This window comes from Topomyia yanbarensis, chromosome 3 (assembly GCF_030247195.1).
Source record: "Topomyia yanbarensis strain Yona2022 chromosome 3, ASM3024719v1, whole genome shotgun sequence".
Classification (NCBI taxonomy): domain Eukaryota; kingdom Metazoa; phylum Arthropoda; class Insecta; order Diptera; family Culicidae; genus Topomyia; species Topomyia yanbarensis.
The window spans coordinates 206846264-206866463 of NC_080672.1; the positions used below are offsets into that span (position 1 = coordinate 206846264).

Consider the following 20200-nt stretch of genomic DNA (forward strand, 5'->3'; position numbering starts at 1 on the left):
CTTTGCTTACGGTTGCGGGAGCGTTTCTATGCTGTCGGCAGTATAGATGCTACGGCGTGACGAACGGCTGGTCGATTATATTCGCCACGTGGTGAGTTTTGCCCGGTTCCACGCGATGGCGGCGGCGCAAGAAATCAACGGCTGGTCTGCGCTCTAGTGGGCCGGCAAAGTAACGGTGGTCCTCTTCCGACTGGAGGGTCGCGTTCCTTAACCAGGATACACGTGGATGTGTTCGGTGACGGTTTCGCAGCGAGCCGAGCTTTGGCTTATGTGTCGCTAGAACCGCTTCGGTCGGTCGACAACGGTCCGGAAAATGCTAGTCGGCGGAAAATTCACCGGCGACGAAAACTATCAAATAAAAAGCCGTCGAACGGTTGTTCGACGCTGGTTTAGGCCTATGCCGATATTAGCACACATTTATCATATTTACTTTGCTTTTTACTAAACACTCGCATACGTTTCCCACACAAGAGCTTTAGCTTTAATACCTACGTTCGCTAAGGGGAAGGAAAGGATTTTCAACTAATTAACTCGGCTAAAAGGACTCTAACAAAGTTTTACCTTGACAATCACACCGCGAAACAACTAATCACTCGCACTTCTATCTTCTTCCACGATCCAGGACAAATTGGAATGGAAACTGCGATAGGTCCTCAGATATACGGCGAGTGTTAATTTTCGGGTTTTCTAACCGGAAGTACGTTATCAAGCCGAAACAGGATAACGACCTTTACCAAAAACCGTATTCTCCCAGAGTTCAATTCTTTGCTGATTCAATCCTACATCTCTCTCACTCTCAAGCCACCCAGATCAAACCATTGCGTTTCGACGCGCATCTGTATATAATTACAAAGATTCCCCTCGCCGGTTAACTCTTGCCAGACTGTAGAGAACCTATGGTAAAGCAATTGGGCGCTTACCCCAAACCTCCCGCTAATGTCTACGCATTCACGCAATAGAAAGAGCGGATGAAATTTGTCAGTTCATGTGCATGAACGGGATTATTTGTATGCGTGCGTTTAGTGTTCATTACCCATGAAGGGGTTCATTGGGTTTTTGGAAGTTTGTTTCATTTGTAACTGTGCTATGTGAACTGGTATACACTTTCGAAATATTATGCGTATGAACAAGAAAACATGCAAGAATAGAAAATAATAATGCAAAAATATGAAGAAAATAATATGAAATATATTTACAAAAGCTCAAAATGTGACCATGTTACAACAGAGGAGGAGGACAAAATTTCCAGAATAGAAATTTTGCAGTCCAACGGTATAATCAAGCACCAAGACAACCAAACAATTATAATTATAATAACAATCATAATAGCCAAACAAGACAGCCCAGTAACAATTATACACACCGAGGTAGAGGCCGCGGAAATTATTATCAAACCATCCAATCGAACCAACACATGCGTTGGCCGCGAAATGGAAATGTATATTTACTAAACCAAGAGCTAACGAATGGCCCACAAGGTCAGCAATTGAAACCTAACGAACAAATAAACATAAACGACCGACAACAAACCACAACGGCATTAGTACCGTATAGACCCAATGAACTTGAAAACGATCAAGTTACCGACAATTTTTTAGGGGTAAAGTATTAACAATGAATGTGTCAGCTACAAATTTTGTTTACATTGATGTACTGATGGCACAAAGCAAGTGCACATTTATTGTCGATTCGGGAGCTGATATTTCAGTTTTCAAATTAAATAAAGTAGTATTAAATCAACCTATAGATTCTACGAAGAAAATTAAATTAACAGGCATTACGGAGGGAGAAATTGAAACTCTAGCAAACACAGAAACAATATTACAATTTGGAAATAATATAACAAAACAAACCTTTCATTTAGTTGACCAAAATTTTCCTATTCTAACCGATGGCATTTAAGGTCGAGATTTCCTCATCACACACAAATGTCACATCGATTATGAATGTTGGCTTCTAAATTTCAATGTCAACAATATGCAAATTTCGCTAACTATTCATGAATCAGTTGACGAAAGCTACGTGATTCCTCATCGATGCGAAGTTTACAGACGAGTTGACAATATTAACATCAAAGAGGATATGGTACTACTTTCACAAGAAATCAAACCGGGAGTTTTCTGTGGAAATATCTCCTGAAAAACCTTTTGTAAAAGTAATGAATACAACAAATTTACCAATAACTTTAAAAAATGGACATTAAACTAATTATGGAACCGTTAAGAAATTATACAGCTGTAGCGACTGAAAATGAGACTGTAAATGATAGTGTAAGAAATCGAAAAATTTTAAAGCAAATTAATTTAAATGAAGTACCAGAGTACACAAGAGAGAAATTAAGAAATTTGATTATAAAGTATTCAGACATATTCTGTTTGAAAGATGAACCAATAACAGTTAATAATTTTTATACACAAAGCATTAATACTGAAGATAAAGTACCAGTATATACACCCAACTACAAGACAATACACTCCCAGAGAGATGAAATTGAAGCACAAATTAAGAAAATGAAAAATGATAAAATTATTGAACCATCAATTTCACCTTATAATAACCCAATACTACTAGTCCCAAAGAAATCAAGAACACGCATTTGTCTACATTGACGATATAATAGTAGTAGGATGTTCATTACAACACCATTTAACAAATTTAGACAAAGTATTTTCAAGATTAAGGCAGTATAATCTAAAACTTAATGTAGATAAATGTAAATTTTTCAACACCGAAGTAACTTATCTTGGTCATAAAATAAATGATAAAGGTATTTTACCAGACAGTTCAAAATATGAAACCATCAAAAATTACCCGATACCACAAAACGCAGACGAAGTAAGACGTTTTGTTACTTTCTGTAATTATTATAGAAAGTTTGTACCAAATTTTGCAACCACAGCTCACCCATTAAACCAAATATTAAAGAAAAAACAACCATTTATTTGGACAAACCAATGTCAAAATTCCTTTACTTTATTAAAATCGCAATTAATGTCTCCAGTATTACTACAATATCCAGATTTTTCAACTCATTTCACTTTGACAACCGATGCTTCACATGTTGGATCAGGAGCAGTATTGTCACAAAATTTCGCCAGCAAAAGTTTCACACCTGGTGAACGTAACAAATCCACAATCCTAAAAGAACTTACAGCAATACATTGGGCATCAACTATTTCAAACCTTATTTATACGGATGAAAATTCATTGTTCGTACAGACCACAGACCATTAGTGTTTTTGTTTAATATGAAAAACCCTACGTATGAGACTAGATTTAGAAGAATTTAATTTTACTATAGAATACATAACTGGAAAATCAAATGTAACCCCTGATGCATTATCACGCATATCGATAACATCAGATGATTTAAAAAGGATGAATACATTTGTTGTTAATACGAGATCCATAACTAAAGAAATTAATAAAAATAAAATAAATAATAGTAACAATGATGATAAAAAACATAATAACTATAATACAAATAACAATAAGAACTTCCATAATAATGTAAATAAAACTGTACATAAGTACATTAAAAAGGACAAATTCAACAACGAAGACGATAGTAAATCTGATCAAATTTCTATCTACACAACAAACAACCCGACAGAGACATTCATTAGTGAATCTGGTGAGATTAAAGAAATAATAAAAGCGCATCATGAAACACCCACAGGAGGTCACATAGGACAACACAGATTGTACCTAAAATTAAGAGAAAATTACATATGGAATAATATGAAAATTTCCATTAAAAAAATCGTTCAAAAATGTGAATTATACAAGAAAAATAAAGTAAGCAAACACACCAAAGAGGAGCTAACTATTTTTTTTTTTAAATTTTCATATTTTCAATGTTTTTGACTTATGAAAATGAAATGGATGATTTTCGCATTTACGTAGTAAACCACGTTTCATTCTTAACGGAATTTCACCAAAAAACAAATTAAAATCGAAATACCAGTACTTCTATATAGTAGCGCATATATTCCAATACAGTGAAATAAAAACATATTGTATTTCATTAATAAGAACGACGCCATATTTGACGAAAAAAAAAATTGCCTATACATTACATCTAATCAGGAGTCCGATCTCAACCGGCACAGAATTATTGAACATTAGAAAAACTGCAAAAAATGTATGATTTTTTTTTATTCATTTCGTTTATTTGATAGGCACAAATACGTTAGCTTGGCGGTGCCAAATACTTTTGCTTTTACATTTTGGATATCTTAAAACTAGGAGGTTACAATGTTGAAATATTTTTTTTACAAAGGAAAAGAAAGTTTACAGCTATCTTAAGACTAGAAATAAGATTCAATATACAAGAGAGGGCCAAAAGATTTTTTTATGAAAAAATTTAAAACAAGGGATTCACTTTGATATACAAGATGGGGAGTAATAGTATTTCACGAAATATTTTACGGCTATCTTAAAACTAACAATATAGTTTAGTACACAAAAGGGGGAACAAATATTTATGAGAAATTTCACAGAAATCTTAAAACTAGGGATTCTATTTACAAGATGGAGGACAAGAGTTTCAATAAAGAGTAAAAATTATAGCTATCTTAAAACTAGGAATACAGAATACTAATTTGAATTTTTTAACTAAAACTTATGTTTGGTCCAGATATTCAGAGGGTGGCTTATTTCCGCATCAGTGTAGCAGCAGTTGTATCAAGGACAGGGGAGAGACAGGGAAAGAAGAGCAAAACTTGCAACTTTCGCTCGGGGGGGAGGGGGATCAGCGAAGCAAATTTGCGCCTCAGTCTAGTAAGTCGTCGAGTACCGGATTGGCGGATGGTATTCTTCGGACCCGCGGGGAATCCTTCAAAAGTCATCGGACCTCGAGTCGCTCTCGCTTCAGTTTCCTTCTATGCAGGCGTAGTGGTAAGGGCGACGGTGGTTACATAGTGGCACTCTGGAGCTGATCGGTTCCACAAGGCAGGAGGAAACTCTAAAAACGAGAAATAAAAGAGAGGGGCTAAATTGGGATATTTATCGTTTTTATGAAGGTATAAATAAGGGACATATAGGGGAAATCACGAGTTGCCAGCATATCTCGGACTGGTACATTGGGTGGTCTACCTCGGGCCCGAAGGGATTCCTTTAACTGAGACCTGGCGTCACAATACCCGGCGCATACCCAGACAACGTGTTCGATGTCGTGATAGCCCTCGTCACAAGCGCACAGACTACTCTCCGCAAGCCCAATACGCCGCAAATGCGCATCCATGGTGTAGTGATTGGACATAAGTCGGGACATTACACGAATAAAATCCCGACCCACATCCATCCCCCCGAACCAAGGCTTCGTTAATACCTTTGGGATAATCGAATGTAGCCATCGTCCAAGTTCCCCATTGCTCCACGAGGTTTGCCAACTGTTGAGCGTCCTCTGACGACAAATACTAAAAAATTCGTTGAAGCAGATTGGTCTTTCGTATATGTCACCATTTAATGCGCCCACCTTTGCTAATGAGTCGGCCTTTTCATTGCCCGGGATAGAACAATGAGAGGGGACCCAAACAAAGGTAATCTGATAAGATTTTTCAGATAACGTACACAAGGACTCCTGTATCTTCCCCAGAAAATACGGGAATTGCTTTTTAGGCTTCACCGCACGAAGAGCCTCGAAAGAGCTGAGGCTGTCCGAAACGATGAAGTAGTGATCTGTGGGCAGAGTGTCGATGATCCCAAGGGTGTACTGAATTGCAGCTAACTCTGCGACGTAAACTGAAGCGGGATCATTGAGCTTGAATGAAGCGGTGATAGTATTGTTGAAGATACCGAAGCCAGTGGACCCATTGAGATTTGATTCGTCAGTGTAAAACATTTTGTCGCAGTCGACTTCTCGGAATTTATTATAAAATGTATTGGGGATCACCTGCGGGCGTATATGGTCCGGGATTCCACGAATCTCTTCCTTCATGGATGTGTCGAAGAATACAGTAGAATCAGAAGTATCTAGGTAACGGATACGGTTGGGATTGTACGAAGAAGGATTGATGCTCTGTGCCATGTAGTCGAAGTACAAGGACATAAAACGGGTTTGAGAATTAAGCTCGACGAGCCTCTCGAAGTTTTCAATCACCAACGGGTTCAGAATGTCGCATCGGTTGAGCAATCGATATGAGAGTTCCCAAAATCGATTTTTTAGCGGAAGAACGCCCGCCAGCACTTCGAGACTCATCGTATGGGTTGAGTGCATGCAACCCAAGGCAATGCGCAAGCAACGATACTGGATTCTCTCCAGTTTGATGAAGTGTATGTTCGCAGCGGAGCGGAAACAGAAACACCCGTACTCCATCACCGACAATATCGTTGTTTGGCACAACCTGATCAGGTCTCCTGGGTGAGCACCCCACCATGTTCCAGTTACTGTTCGGAGAAAATTGATCCTTTGTTGGCATTTCTGTTTCAGATACCTAATGTGACATCTCCAGGTACCTTTAGAGTCGAACCAGACCCCGAGATATTTAAATGTGAAAACCTGGTTGATCGTTGCACCCATTAATAAAAGCTGGAGTTGCGCCGGCTCACGCTTTCTAGAAAAACCAACCAACTCAGTTTTCTCCGTGGAGAACTCAATACCCTGCTGAAGAGCCCAAGCAGACAAATTGTCCAAGGTATTTTGTAATGGTCCTTGCAAGTCGGCAGCTTTGGGCCCTGTAACAGAGACCACCCCGTCGTCTGCAAGTTGCCTTAGCGTGCATGAATTGGCAAGACAATCGTCAATGTCATTCACGTAAAAATTGTAGAGCAGGGGACTTAGACATGAGCCTTGGGGAGACCCATGTAGCTAAATCGCGATGTTGTTAAATCGCCATGCGAAAAGTGCATGTGCTTTTCAGACAACAGGTTTAGCAAAAAGTTATTTAAAATTGGTGAAAGACCATGCTGGTGCAGCTTCTCTGACAGAATGTTGATAGAAACTGAGTCAAAAGCCCCCTTAATATCCAAGAAGACTGATGCCATCTGCTCTTTGTTAGCATAGGCCATTTGGATTTCTGTAGAAAGCAACACAAGGCAATCGTTCGTCCCTTTGCCTTTGCGGAAGCCAAATTGTGTATCTGACAGTAAGCCATTTGCTTCAACCCAATTGTCGAGGCGAAACAAGATCATTTTTTCGAACAACTTCCGAATACAGGACAGCATTGCAATCGGCCGATACGAGTTGTGGTCGGAGGCTGGTTTTCCTGGTTTTTGGATGGCGATGACCTTCACTTGCCTCCATTCATAAGGGACAATGTTACCCTCAAGAAACTTGTTAAATAAATTCAACAAGCGCCTTTTTGCAGTGTCAGGCAGATTCTTCAGCAAATTGAATTTGATTCTATCTAACCCTGGGGCGCCATTGTTGCACGATAAGAGAGCAAGTGAGAACTCCACCATCGAAAACGGTGTTTCGTTCGCGGTATCGTGAGGAGACGCGGCGTGGCACGTTTTCTGTACCGGGACAGAGTCCGGACAGATCTTCTTGGCGAAAGCGAATATCCAACGGTTTGAATATTCCACGTTCTCGTTGGTACTATTACGGTTACGCATATGTCGAGCCGTACCGCAAAGAGTGCTCATCGCTGTTTCTCTCGTTAACCCGTCGACGAACCGGCGCCAATAGCTGCGTTTTTTGGCTTTCATTAGACTCTTCATTCGCCTTTCTAACGACGCGTACTGTAGATAGCTAGCGGGTAACCCGTCTTCCCGGAAGGCCTTATATGCAGTGGACTTTTCCGCGTACAGCTCTGAGCACTCTTTATCCCACCACAGAGTGGGAGACCGTCCATGGGTATTCGCGCTGGGTACTGGTTTAGTCTGAGCTTGATTCGCACTGTCGAGAATCAAGCCAGCCAAAAACCTGTACTCTTCCTCCGGAGGAAGTTCTTGAGTGGATTCGATTTTAACGGATATCGCGGTCGCGTAACTCTTCCAATCAATGTTCCGTGTGAGGTCATACGATACATTGATTGTTTCCGATGGTCTTGAACCGTTAGCAATTGAAATCACGATAGGCAAATGATCGCTACCGTGGGGATCCCTCCTTCCACCTGCAATCTAACTGTAGCGATGTCGAGCATAGCGATAAATCCAACGCGCTTGCGCGTGCTGGTGGTGTAGGAATCCGCGTTATTTCTCCCGTGTTTAAGATGGTCATGTTGAAATTATCGCAAAGATCTTGGATTAATGTTGATCTATTATCATCATGAAGACAGCCCCATACCGTACCGTGCGAGTTAAAGTCTCCCAGAACTAGCCGCGGTGCCGGTAAGGATTCCGTGATATTACAAAGCGTTCGGTGCCCTACCGAGGCTCTAGGAGGAATGTAGATGGAAGCAATGTAAAGGTCTTTACCTTTGATTAAAACTTGGCAAGCGACAATTTCAATGCCTGGTGTCGAATTCGATTGAAAGAATAGCACTTTTTGATCCCCAAAAGTACTCCTCCATAGGGGTGTTCTCGATCCAGACGAATTATATTAAAGTCGTGGAAGTTGAGATTTATATCGGAAGTTAACCAAGTTTCACATAATGCGAAAGCATCACATTTTAAACTATTTAGTAAAAATTTAAAGGAATCGATTTTCGGGAGGATACTTCTGCTGTTCCACTGTAGAACAGTGATCGAATCGGTGACCTCGTTCGATGACTTAGCCATCGAAGGATACGATCGCTGCAAGGAGGGGCCATTTAGTAGTCAACTGCTTCAAAAATATTTGCACTATAGGGAGAAAACGTATCAGAAGGCTTTTAAGAGGAACAGTAACATTGAAAGCTGTGAAAATTAAGTCCACTATGTCAGAAAATTTCATTAGTCCGCTACTGGACTGAGTATCTGTTTGAAAAAAGGGGACACTTCGGGTTTTTGGTGTCCCTGGAAGTGGTGGGTACTCCTTGATAGAATTAATATTTCCAAGTCCTGGAGCAAATTGCTTCGGCTTTTGTGCATCACTTCCGTTGGATTTATTGATTGTAGTTGGCGCACTCTGAGTGGACGACACCTTGGCACCCTTACGAGGCAATCTAGGGAAGGCTGGATTTCTCCTCTTCCTGGATTCCCCTGGGTTAACCAAAGATGTTCCCTCTCGTGGGTCGTCAGATTCTTGCTCAACGTTAGCCAAACCAGCATAGGGATTTTCGACAGGACAGATGGCGAAGCATTCTTTAGCATTTCTGCATAAGAACGCCTTGAGCGTTCCTTAAGGGAGCGCTTAATTTTATCCCCGCGCTGCTTGTACGCAGGGCATGATTTAAGAGCATGTGAAAGGCCCCCGCAGCAAATACACTTTTCAGTTTCTTTGTCGCAAGAGTCATCCTCATGCTCTCCTTCGCATTTGCCGCATCGTTTCTTATTTCCACAATATGTAGCTGTGTGGCCCAACTGCTTGCAATTGCTGCAGCTCATGACCCGCGGTACAATCAGGCGAACTGGTAGGCGAACCTTGTCAAGGAGGATGTAGTTGGGAAGAGAGGACCCGGCGAATGTCACCCGAAGCGAACCTGATAGAGAGTAGGTAGTCTTACCTCCCTCGGTGTTTGCGGTATACAATTGTTTGCATTCCAAGATCTTAATCTGTTCAAGTGAGGGGACCTTAAAGCAGCCAACCCCGTGCTCCAACAGTTCTTCGCATTTCAGGCCCGGTTCGGACACTACCCCATCGATTTCACAGGCCACACAAGGCACGTACGCTTTAAATTCCCGCGTAAAGCGCTCACAGCAAGCAATCGCGTTTGCCTGGCCGAGATGATTCACTAGAATACGTATCTTGTTTGCCCGAACACGTGTTATCTGAGTTACGGCCGGGTAATTAGCAGTCAGATCTCGAGAAAGTTTTAATACATTAACCGGTTTCTCTCCCACCCATGGCCCAGAGGAACCTTCTGAGTACTGCTTTATACGGGGAGCAATGCGAGTGTTAGGGGGATCAGGGACTTCCATGATTACATCAGATGGTATTTCGCCCTCGGCCATTTAAGCACGAGGGCAGAGCGTTATATAAACGGGAATGTGTCTTATTATTTGATTACAAGGTAGAGTAAAAGTAGGGAAAAGGAAAGAAAGCAAGCGAGGAAAAAAATAAAGCAAAACTTATCTGCAAACAACGTCGATTGTTCCGCACCAGCGAAAACAATGTACTGGATTTACTGCCGGCACCAGCAGAACGGCAGCTAACGAACGAACAAAGGATGACCTTCACTCACTAAAATTTACACACCGAACACCACTGTGAAATATAACGATCCGTTCCGTTCAAAGGTTGGGAGACGTATGTAAAATGTATGATTTGTAGCATACAGCAGAAATGATTTTTAAAAATTGGGGGTTTTACGGACAAAATATCCCAAAACTCTAACTTCCGCATTCTTCAAGAAACAGATGTATTATCATTCAAAAACTAATATTGCTCCCTTTAAAATGAATGAACTGTAATTTTCTAAATGCTAGTTCGAAAGTTCTAGCATTTAATATATTTTCCTCTAATATTTTGCCAAAGAGCCAATGGCAAAAACTTCAATTGAAGTGAACGGGAGTCAAACTATGTGGTATTTGGCAACAAAAGTTTCAAAAAAGCTACAAAATAGTCTTGACTGAAAAATATTAGGACCCAATTTGGTAGAAAATTATAGTAAATTTGAATGGAAGTACGCGAAAAAAAGTTATGTAGCATTATGCTATATTTCACCCTAAGGAGGAAAATTTGGTGAACACCAAAATTTCTCACTAGGGTGAAAATTTGTTGGTAAAACCAGTCTTTGCACTTGAGGGCACAAATCCTTATTTCTTACACAGTTGTGTTTCGGCTTCGCCTCATCAGAAACCGACACTAAATTTTTGTCGGAATAGATTAGCGCCGGCTTGACGCAAATCCATTAAAACTAAAACACACTTTGTGTTTCAATCGAACGACTGATCAAACGTGATGTCCCGTTTGAGCAGAAGTTCACGTTTGATCACGTGTTTACCAAATTGACATCGAAAACGATTCATAAATCCTTGATTTCCAACAGAAATCGAGAGAAGTGATTCACTTTTAAATTGGATTTAAGAGTAAACATTTATTGTTTTTAAATGATCTAATAAAATTTTGTCTCTATTTGGATCTTGCGTTTTATGTATTTCAAATGGTTAGTTTGTGAAGTATAAAATAACTAGTCCAAAATATGTCGTAAAAATAATAGCGTCGAAATATTTCGGACACAGCTAGATTTTCTTTCATTATATCAGTCTGTTTATCAATTTAGAATAATCAAAATTATCACTTTGTCATTTTTTTTGCGGTGCGGGTGCGGTAAAAGCTCTTTCCCGCACCGCATCTGCGGGAAAAAGTGTCTCACCGCACCGCGACGAACCCTATTCTCTTGTACCGCATACATTCCAAAAACCAAAATCACAAACTAAGTTGAAAAATAGTATCAAGACCCTAACTGATAAATCCCCCATCTTTCCCACGATCCATGCATAGTTATTAAATCATAAACCCGAAACCTCACAAAATAATTAACTTTCCCATTGAAACTAAACCCAAAGCATACGGCATTAAAATAAATGCTTACACAAGTAAACAACCACTTCTGACCTAAATCATTTCACAGCACTTGACTTACAAACCAAAATATTCATGTCATCTATCCTCTCAAGTAAACATAAAATAATCAAACCAGAAATGAAACGTAAGACGAAATCTCCATAAAATAACAGCGTTCTCGACTATGACTATGTCAACACAGCGTTATACTGGTTCATTGGATAGGAATGAACTTTGTTGATTATTCTATAAACACGGCCCGACAGCGTGTAATTTCCCCTCCGCGTCAAGCTTTAACCTGACTGGTTGAAACAGTAAATAATATTGTAGACGTTGAATCACGTTTCTCGCTTAGGTAATAATGCAAGCAGTACTAGATTTAGGCAGGCTAGTTTTTAAGCAATGAGCAATAAAGAAAATTAAGGAGTAATGTTTCGTACGGTGTGTTTGAGACATTGAACTTGAATTGTCGTTTTTAGCATCAATGCCGAAATGTCTAGCAGCAAGGGTAAAGTAAAACCCCAAAGTGAGATAAATGTGAAAAACCCAGATGGCTAAATGTGAACACCTCAGATATTTGTATATTTGCAAGATGGCTAAATGTGAGCATCCCAGAATACGAATGCTGCAATTTTTACTATCTAAGGATCGAACTCAATTATCGATCTAACCGTCCAACGCCAGCTACAAGCCGGTAATTCTTCACTTTTACGAAATTCTCATGTATGCTCCTTTCCCTTTCCTCTCTGCTGTACATCAATGGGTTCTAACGTTCGACGAACAGCAGTGTATCGATGATTCGGATCGAAAAAAAATCTGTAAATTAAGCGCATTCCTATTTTTATTCTGACTCAGTAGTGTATTCATAGACGTCTCTCGATAAATAGGCGTCGTAAGAGGGTAAGTTTCGGGTTGATCGAGTCCTCCCCAGTCGGTTGCCGACTCTGAGAGAAAATATATTGACTTTGTTGGATCGTACGTCCACTTACAATTTCTACCAATCTTTTTTTTTCTGTATGTAAGGAATTTACAACCCAAAAGGGCGAATATATGTTTCATTCGTTTGAATAAAATTAATCTGATTAATTTCAAATATACCATGGATTGAGACTAAAACTAAGAACAGTTGAAGTAAAATTAAGGACGCTTTCGAAAATCATCGAAATTAAGGATATATCCTTTAAAATAAGGACGTCTAAATTTAACTGAAATCTATCCCACACATGCACAAACAAGCGATGAAAATTCATTAATTTTCAAATCGGAGAACATCAATACGACCAGTGACAAAATTTATAAAAACTTGCCCTTAAGATAATATTTGTTAATATTCTCATTCTAATTTGTTCATTTTATCATAGGACGCTCCATAAGTTTGGGATCAAATCCTGCTCTTCCGGTTCGTAGCAATGCAACAACAACTCCTGGATTGCGATACAAAAACTTAGGAAAAAGTGGTCTCAGAGTGTCTAATGTCGGTCTCGGGACTTGGCCAATATTCTCACCAGGCGTTTCGGAGGAGCAAGCTGAGTTAATTTTACGTTTGGCCGTTGATAATGGGATCAACTTGTTTGATTTATCGGAAGCTCATTCAGGTTAGTTGACATGACATAAATAGTTAAAACTTCATGAAGATTTAAGGATTTTTTAAAAACTAAATAAAGTTACACACTCTTTGACTTTCAGAACAAGATTGACTGCTACCGTTTATTTCACTACTATTTATACACTTTCTGGTTATCTTAACCCTACGCTATCACTTTCTATTCTACTACGTCTTGATTGATGACCACATGTTGGTTGTCCGCTGGTTCGTCTTTCCCATTCGTTCGCTCACCTTACCTCGTTTTTCGTCGTTATCGGTGACGACGTTGGCTTTCTCATGGCAATTCGTTTAGCACTTGTTGGTTATCCGCACGTTCGTCGTCCACATCCATTCGCTCGCTTTATCTCGTTTCTCGTTGCTATCGGTAACGACTTTGGCTTTCTCACGGATATGGTTTGTTAACTGCTCCTTCCCCAAGTTCGAATCGTCCCGAATCGATCGATGTGAGTTTTGCCTTTCTCATATAGAAAGGTTATGCAATCACTCTAAAAATCGTCAACCTAATCCCGGCCCTGAGGGCCGAATATCATATGCCATTCGACTCAGTTCGTCGAGGTCGGAAAATGTCTGTCTGTGTATGTGTGTATGTGAAAAAAATGTCATCTCTGTATCTCAGAGATGGCTGGACCGATTTGCACAAACTTAGTCTCAAATGAATGAACTGCAACCTTCCCATCGGCTGCTATTGATTTTTTTGTTGATTGGACTACTGGTTCCGGAATTACGGGTTGAAGAGTGCGACCAGACAGCAAATTCCCATATAAACTGAAATGAAAAATTCTCAAAGGGGAATTTTCAAAATTGAATTTGCATTTTTGATGCCAAATGACTTTAAAATGTATGAAACATTGAGATTTGATGAAATCTAAAAAAACTGACTAAAATTGACTTTTTTGGACTTTGGCACCATTTTAGACGAATTTCGCGCCAACTCGAACAAATGTTGGCAGCACCCAGATTTTAATGAAACTTTCTGTACATGAAGACTTTGTCACAGAAAGCCACTTTGCATACTTTGTTTTTTTTTTCCAAAAATGGTCTAGACTGTCTTTTGGAAAGGGCCAAACTTTTTTTACCATTTTTTTTTAAATGGCTATAGTCTAAAAATGACAAGTCCTACAAAAAATGTTGTAGGAGTGATTTTTACAAAATGAGTCAAATTTTTTAATAAAAATATTAAAAAATTCTTTATTGACTCCTACACTGAAAAAAATCGATTTTAAAAATTTAAAGTCGATTTACAAAAAAACCCATTTTTGATTTGGATGAAAATTTGTTCTAAGATAGGTAATTTTTTTTATTTCGATTATAGAGGTTTTAACCTTAAGGTCATTCGCCTCTTCGGGTTAGAAAAATCTCTCATGAAAAATTTCTAACCCTATGTGCGGGGTCGGGACTCGAACCTAGGTGCGCTGCGTACAAGGAAATCGATTTACCAACTACGCTACGCCCACCCCCGATGGTTAATTATGTTTCCTACCTACAGTCAAAATTTAAGTTGGGCACTTTCAAAGAAAAAAGTTATTTGAAGAAAACTTTTCCTTATCCAAACTGAATTTTTTTCAGTGTATTTTTATCGAAAATTAAACCAATGAAAGTCATAATCATCTCAGAAACCATTCTTCCAGCTGCTAGTTGCCTGATACATGCAAAAAGTATCAGTAACGAATTTGGTATATATTCATAACAAACTGGAATGAAGACTGGAAGATTAGAAGATTGGAAGACTGGAAGACTAGAAGACTGGAAGACTTGGAGACTGCAGTTCATGTGTTCCTCTGAAAACTAATAAATTTCTAAAATTTATTTTATGTCTGATGGAGCAGCAGCACAATACAAAAATTAGAAAAACTTCGCAAGCTTGTTTAGATTCCAGTCAAAGTATGAGCTAAGCGCAGAATGGCATTTTAATGCAGCATCGCATGGAAAAGCACCCTGTGATGCTATTGGTGGCACTCTCAAGCGAATGGCAAAAAGAGCCAGTCTTGCTCGCGACTATGGAAGTGCCATAACAACTCCCCGAGAGTTATATAACTGGGCAGTTGAACAAATTGATAAAAATATCACAAAATTAATTTTCTGCTACATATTCACTGAACAGTACAACAAAATGTCAGAAAAACTCGAAGAGCTGTGTAATAACGCCAAAACAATATCTGGAACTAAAAAATTACACAGTTTTGTGCCTATTCCTGGTGGCGAATTTGAGACGAAAAGGTATTCTAATTCAGAAGATGAACCAAAAATATTTTCCTTGCATAAAAATAATACAAAATAGCATGCCTGAAGGCAGTTTTAATACAAATGTGATATATAAAAATAAATAAATAATTATATATAATTCAATACATAATGTTGTGGTGGTTATTTCTTTCTCTGATTCTTCCACAGCACTAAACAAGAAAATAAAGAAGTAATATTGGAATATTTGTTTAACGACATAAACTCTTTTAATGGGATTCTTGATTAAGGGGTTATATACCTTTTAATGATAAAAATGTCAAGCAAGTTTGAATTTACGTAAAGGAATAAAGCAATTATTTCATTACATCAAACTTATAATATTTTGGTAGTACATTTTTCAGTGAAATAAACAAGCATAAGTTTACAAAAATAAATTAATAATTGTCGGAGTTATGGCTTTTTCTCCGAAACCCGTTTTTATTTAAGAGGTTTGCGGTGATTACGATTGAAGACCAATAGATCATCTAAAATCCCAAGACTCAAAAAATTCCATTAGTATATGAGTATTCCTCGTACCTTAACGGTTAGTTGTAAAAAAAATATTTTTTCTTGTATTCGCGATCTTTAGTAAAAAAACGCTGTTTTAAGCTCTAAAAATTGTATTTAAATATTCTTATCCATGGAACAAAAATTTATGAATAAAAAAGGAAACGTTAAAGTACGAGAAAAATTAATTACGATCAATTGAAAAAAATTGATTAAGTAGTTTTTCGGCAATCGTGATCACGGAAAAACCATTTTTAGTAAAACGACATTTTGAGATAATCGTGTTTAAAATTTCAAATTACCACTGCTCTTGGTAGACGAAGCGCGCTTGGAAGCGCAGTTACTTTCGATCTATTTTTCGGATCTTTATAAAAATTTGGGAAAACATTCACAAGGAGTTGTACTTTCAGATAAAGTAATAAAAAAAATTCAATTTTATGAAAAATTAAAAAGTAGTTAAAATATGCTTTGTTGCTGAATTAGGCAACATCTTCTCACAAACAAGGTTTTATTGGAGTCTGAGATGGCTTTCATTGGTTTAGTTTTTGATAAAATACACTGAAGATAAAAAAGTAAGTTTGGACAAGAAAAGTTTTTTTCAAATAACTTTTTTTCCTTGAAAGTGCTCTACTTGAATTTTTGACGGTAGGTAGGGAACATAATTACCTAAATTGGAACAAAATTTCATCCAAATCAAAAATGGTTTATTTTGTAAATCGACTTTAAATTTTTAAAATCGATTTTTTTCAGCGTAGGAGTCAATGAAGAATTTTTTCAATATTTTTATTCGAAAATTTGACTAATTTTGTGAACATCATCCTACAACATTTTTTTGTAGGATTTTTCATTTTTAAACTATAGCCATTTGAAAAAAAATGGTAAAAAAAAGTTTGGCCCTTTTCAAAAGACAGTCTAAATCATTTTTGGAAAAACAAAGTATGCAAAGTGTCTTTTTGTGACAAAGTCTTTATGTACAGAAAGTTTCATTAAAATCTGAGAGGGTGTTGCCAACTCTGAATACGATTTTGCGCAAAATTCGTCTACAGAAAGGTTATGCAATCACTCTATAAACCGTCAACCACAATATCGAATACCTCGCCTTTTCCGTTGGATCGCTACCTCAGCAGTCCTTACCACTGAGTTGATAGCGTCCACCGTGGACTTTCCCTTTCGAAAACCGAACTGATTACTTGGCAGGCCCTCCGTACCTTCTGCGTATGGAGTTAGCCTGTTGAGGATAATCCTCTGAAGTAATTTGCCCGTCGTGTCAATCAGACAGATTGGTCTGTACGCCGTAGGGTCACCAGGCAGCTTCCCGGCCTTCGGCAATAGTACCAGCTTCTGCCTTTTCCATCTACCCGTAAAACGGCACTCGTCAAGGCATCTCTGCATAGCCAACCTGAACATGTTCGGGTTCGCCATGATTGCTGTCTTGAGAGCGCTGTTTGGAACTCCATCAGGTCCTGAAGCTTTGTTCGCCGCTAGAGAATTAGCTACTGCAAGTAGCTCTTCATTCGTCACCGGGGCCACAATGTCGTCTGTACCCACGGTGCCTTGCGGCGCAGGGGGCCAGGGACTTATGGCTCGGGACGGGAAGAGTACTTCGATAATTCTCGCCAACCGTTCTGGCGACCGTTCGGGGGGTGAGGTGCCCCCTTTGGTCTTTGCCATCACGATCCTGTAGGCATCGCCCCACGGATTCTCATCCTCGCACAAATTGTCAAAACACGCTCTCTTGCTGCTCTTTATGGCCTTGTTAAGGGCCAATTTCTCAGCGCAAAACACTTCACGGCGGTCCACTCTAACCTCCTCGGTGCGGGCTCGCTGCATCCTACGTCTAGCTTGTAGGCAAGCTGATCGTAGGTCTGCGATCTCTGCACTCCACCAATATACCGAACGTCTGCCATTTCTTGGCAGGGTTTTCTTCGATATAGTGACGTCGCACGCGCGTGATAGGACAGCTACCAGCGCATCCCCGCTTAGACTGTCGGTGTTGGCCTCCAATCCCAGGGCCGCGGCGAAAACTGCGCTGTCGAAGTTATTGGTCTTTCAACCGCGTACCTGACAGGGATTACCCGCCCTCGGATGCTGCACACCATAGTTGATCCTAAAGCGTATTGCTAGGTGATCACTCTGGGTGTAGCCCTCGTCTACCCTCTAGTCCATGTCTGGAACCATCAGACGAAAGCCTATCGATCATCTGGTTGAACTGTTCTATTGGCCACAAAGGTGGGGCATAGCAGCTACAATCGTCAACCTAATCGAGCTCGGAAAATGTCTGTGTGTGTATGTGTGTATGTGGAAAAAAATGTCACCTCTGTTTCTCAGAGATGGCTGGACCGATTTGCACAAACTTAGTTTCAAATGAAAGGTACAGCCTTCCCATCGGCTGCTATTGATTTTTTTTTGTTGATTTGACTACTGATTCCGGAATTACGGGTTGAAGAGTGCAACCACACAGCAAATTCCCATATAAACTGAAATGAAAAATTCTCAAAGGGGGGAGTAATGGAAAATTTCAAAATCGATTTTGCATTTTTGATGCCAAATGACATTACATCGAAAATTTTTTTTTTGACTAAAATTAACTTTTTTGGACTATGGCACCTTTTTGCCTTTCTCATACAGAAAGGTTATGCAATCACTCTAAAAATCGTCAACCTAATCCCGGCTCGGAGGGCCGAGTGTCATTCGACTCAATTCGTCGGGATCGGAAAATGTCTGTGTGTATGTATGTGTGTGTGTTTTTTACAATGGAGAATACATTTACGTACTAGCCCAGTACACGTGCTATTAGTAGATGCCCAGCTACCACACGGGGTGTACTGGGGGTGTGTCGGGCTCTAATGGTGACGCAGATATTAATACCGACTAAACTCCATTGGGCTGCGCCATTGTTCCCCTCAGGGACTACATCTCGGTATTACTTCTGGGGATGTATGTATGTGTGTGTATGTGGATAAAAATGTCTCTGTTTCTCAGAGATCGCTGGACCGATTTGCACAAAACTTAGTCTCAAATGTAAGGTACAACCTTCCCATCGGTTGCTATTGAATTTTTTGTTGATTGGACTACTGGGTTACGGGTTGAAGAGTGCGACCACACAGCAAATTCCCATATAAACTGAAATGAAAAATTCTCAAAGGGGGGAGTAAGGGAAAATTTCAAAAGCGAAATTGCATTTTTGATGCCAAATGACTTCAAAATGCATGAAACGTTGAGATTTGATAAAATCTCAAAAAAAAAAAATCGACTAAAATTGACTTTTTGGACATTGGCACATTTTTGCCTTTCTCATATAGAAATGCTATGCAATCACTCTAAAAATTGTCAACCTAATCCCGGCCCGGAGGGCCGATTGTCATATGCCGTTCGACTCAGTTCCTCGAGATCGGAAAATGTCCGTCTGTGTATGTATGTGTGTGTATGTGTGTATGTGGAAAAAAAGGTCATCTCTGTTTCTCAGAGATGGCTTCACCGATTTCTCACAATCTTATTTTCAAATGAAATGTACAACCTTCCCATCGGCTGCTATTGATTTTTTTGTTGATTGGACTACTGGTTCCGAAATTACGGGTTGAAGAGTGCGACCACACAGCAAATTCCCATATAAACTGAAATAAAAAATTCTCATAGGGGGGAGTAAGGGAAAATTTCAAAATCGAATTTGCATTTTTGATGTCAAATGACTTTAATGTTGGACAGAGAAAGCGCAAAATTCGCAAACGAAAAAAGCAGTTTTTTCCACACCGTATGTCAGATCATCATGAAAATCAATCCGCATATGTAGAATGTTATTACAGTACTGCTGATTGATTCCATTTTTTACTTTCTGACAAACCTGTATAATTTAGCCGTATCATGTCTTAGGATGAATTTATGTACATCAGAAGATGCTTCTTTTTATTGGAATTGTTATTAGGGTGGTTCTAATTTATCTAAAATACGAAAATAAACTTTTTACTGATGAAAGATAGAGCTCCACAGTCTTCCACAAAGTTGTAATGTAACTTATTTTAAATAAATTTGTTGAAAATATTAAAGCTTTATATCTTTTAGTTTTTGTTATACAAGAAATTAAAAAAAAGATTAGGGTGTTCCTGAAAAAAAAGTTTTTTTTAATATAACTTTCGTATCTTTTACTTTTTGTTAACACAACCTTAAAACAGCTTATTGAAAACTTCAAGCCGAGTATTTTTCTCCAAGACACCGAAGGTTTAACTTTTTTCTTTAAAAATTTATGGACACTTTTTGTTAAAAAATAGCCTATTTCAAGGCTCATTATCGCTGATGCGGGCACCTAAAATTTAATACTGTTTCAACCACATGAA

At 39.0% G+C, this 20200-nt stretch overlaps 1 protein-coding gene across 14 annotated transcripts in view; it reads left to right on the top strand.

The window, feature by feature from the left end:
- The window catches only part of LOC131689268 (voltage-gated potassium channel subunit beta-2), a 1724569-nt gene that overhangs the window by 1182911 nt on the left and 521458 nt on the right, over positions 1-20200 (top strand). For all 14 annotated transcript variants that reach the window (XM_058974245.1, XM_058974247.1, XM_058974249.1 and 11 more), the window contains one exon: positions 12895-13128. In XM_058974245.1, the coding sequence (XP_058830228.1) occupies positions 12895-13128 (234 nt within the window). The remainder of the gene's footprint in view (positions 1-12894; positions 13129-20200) is intronic.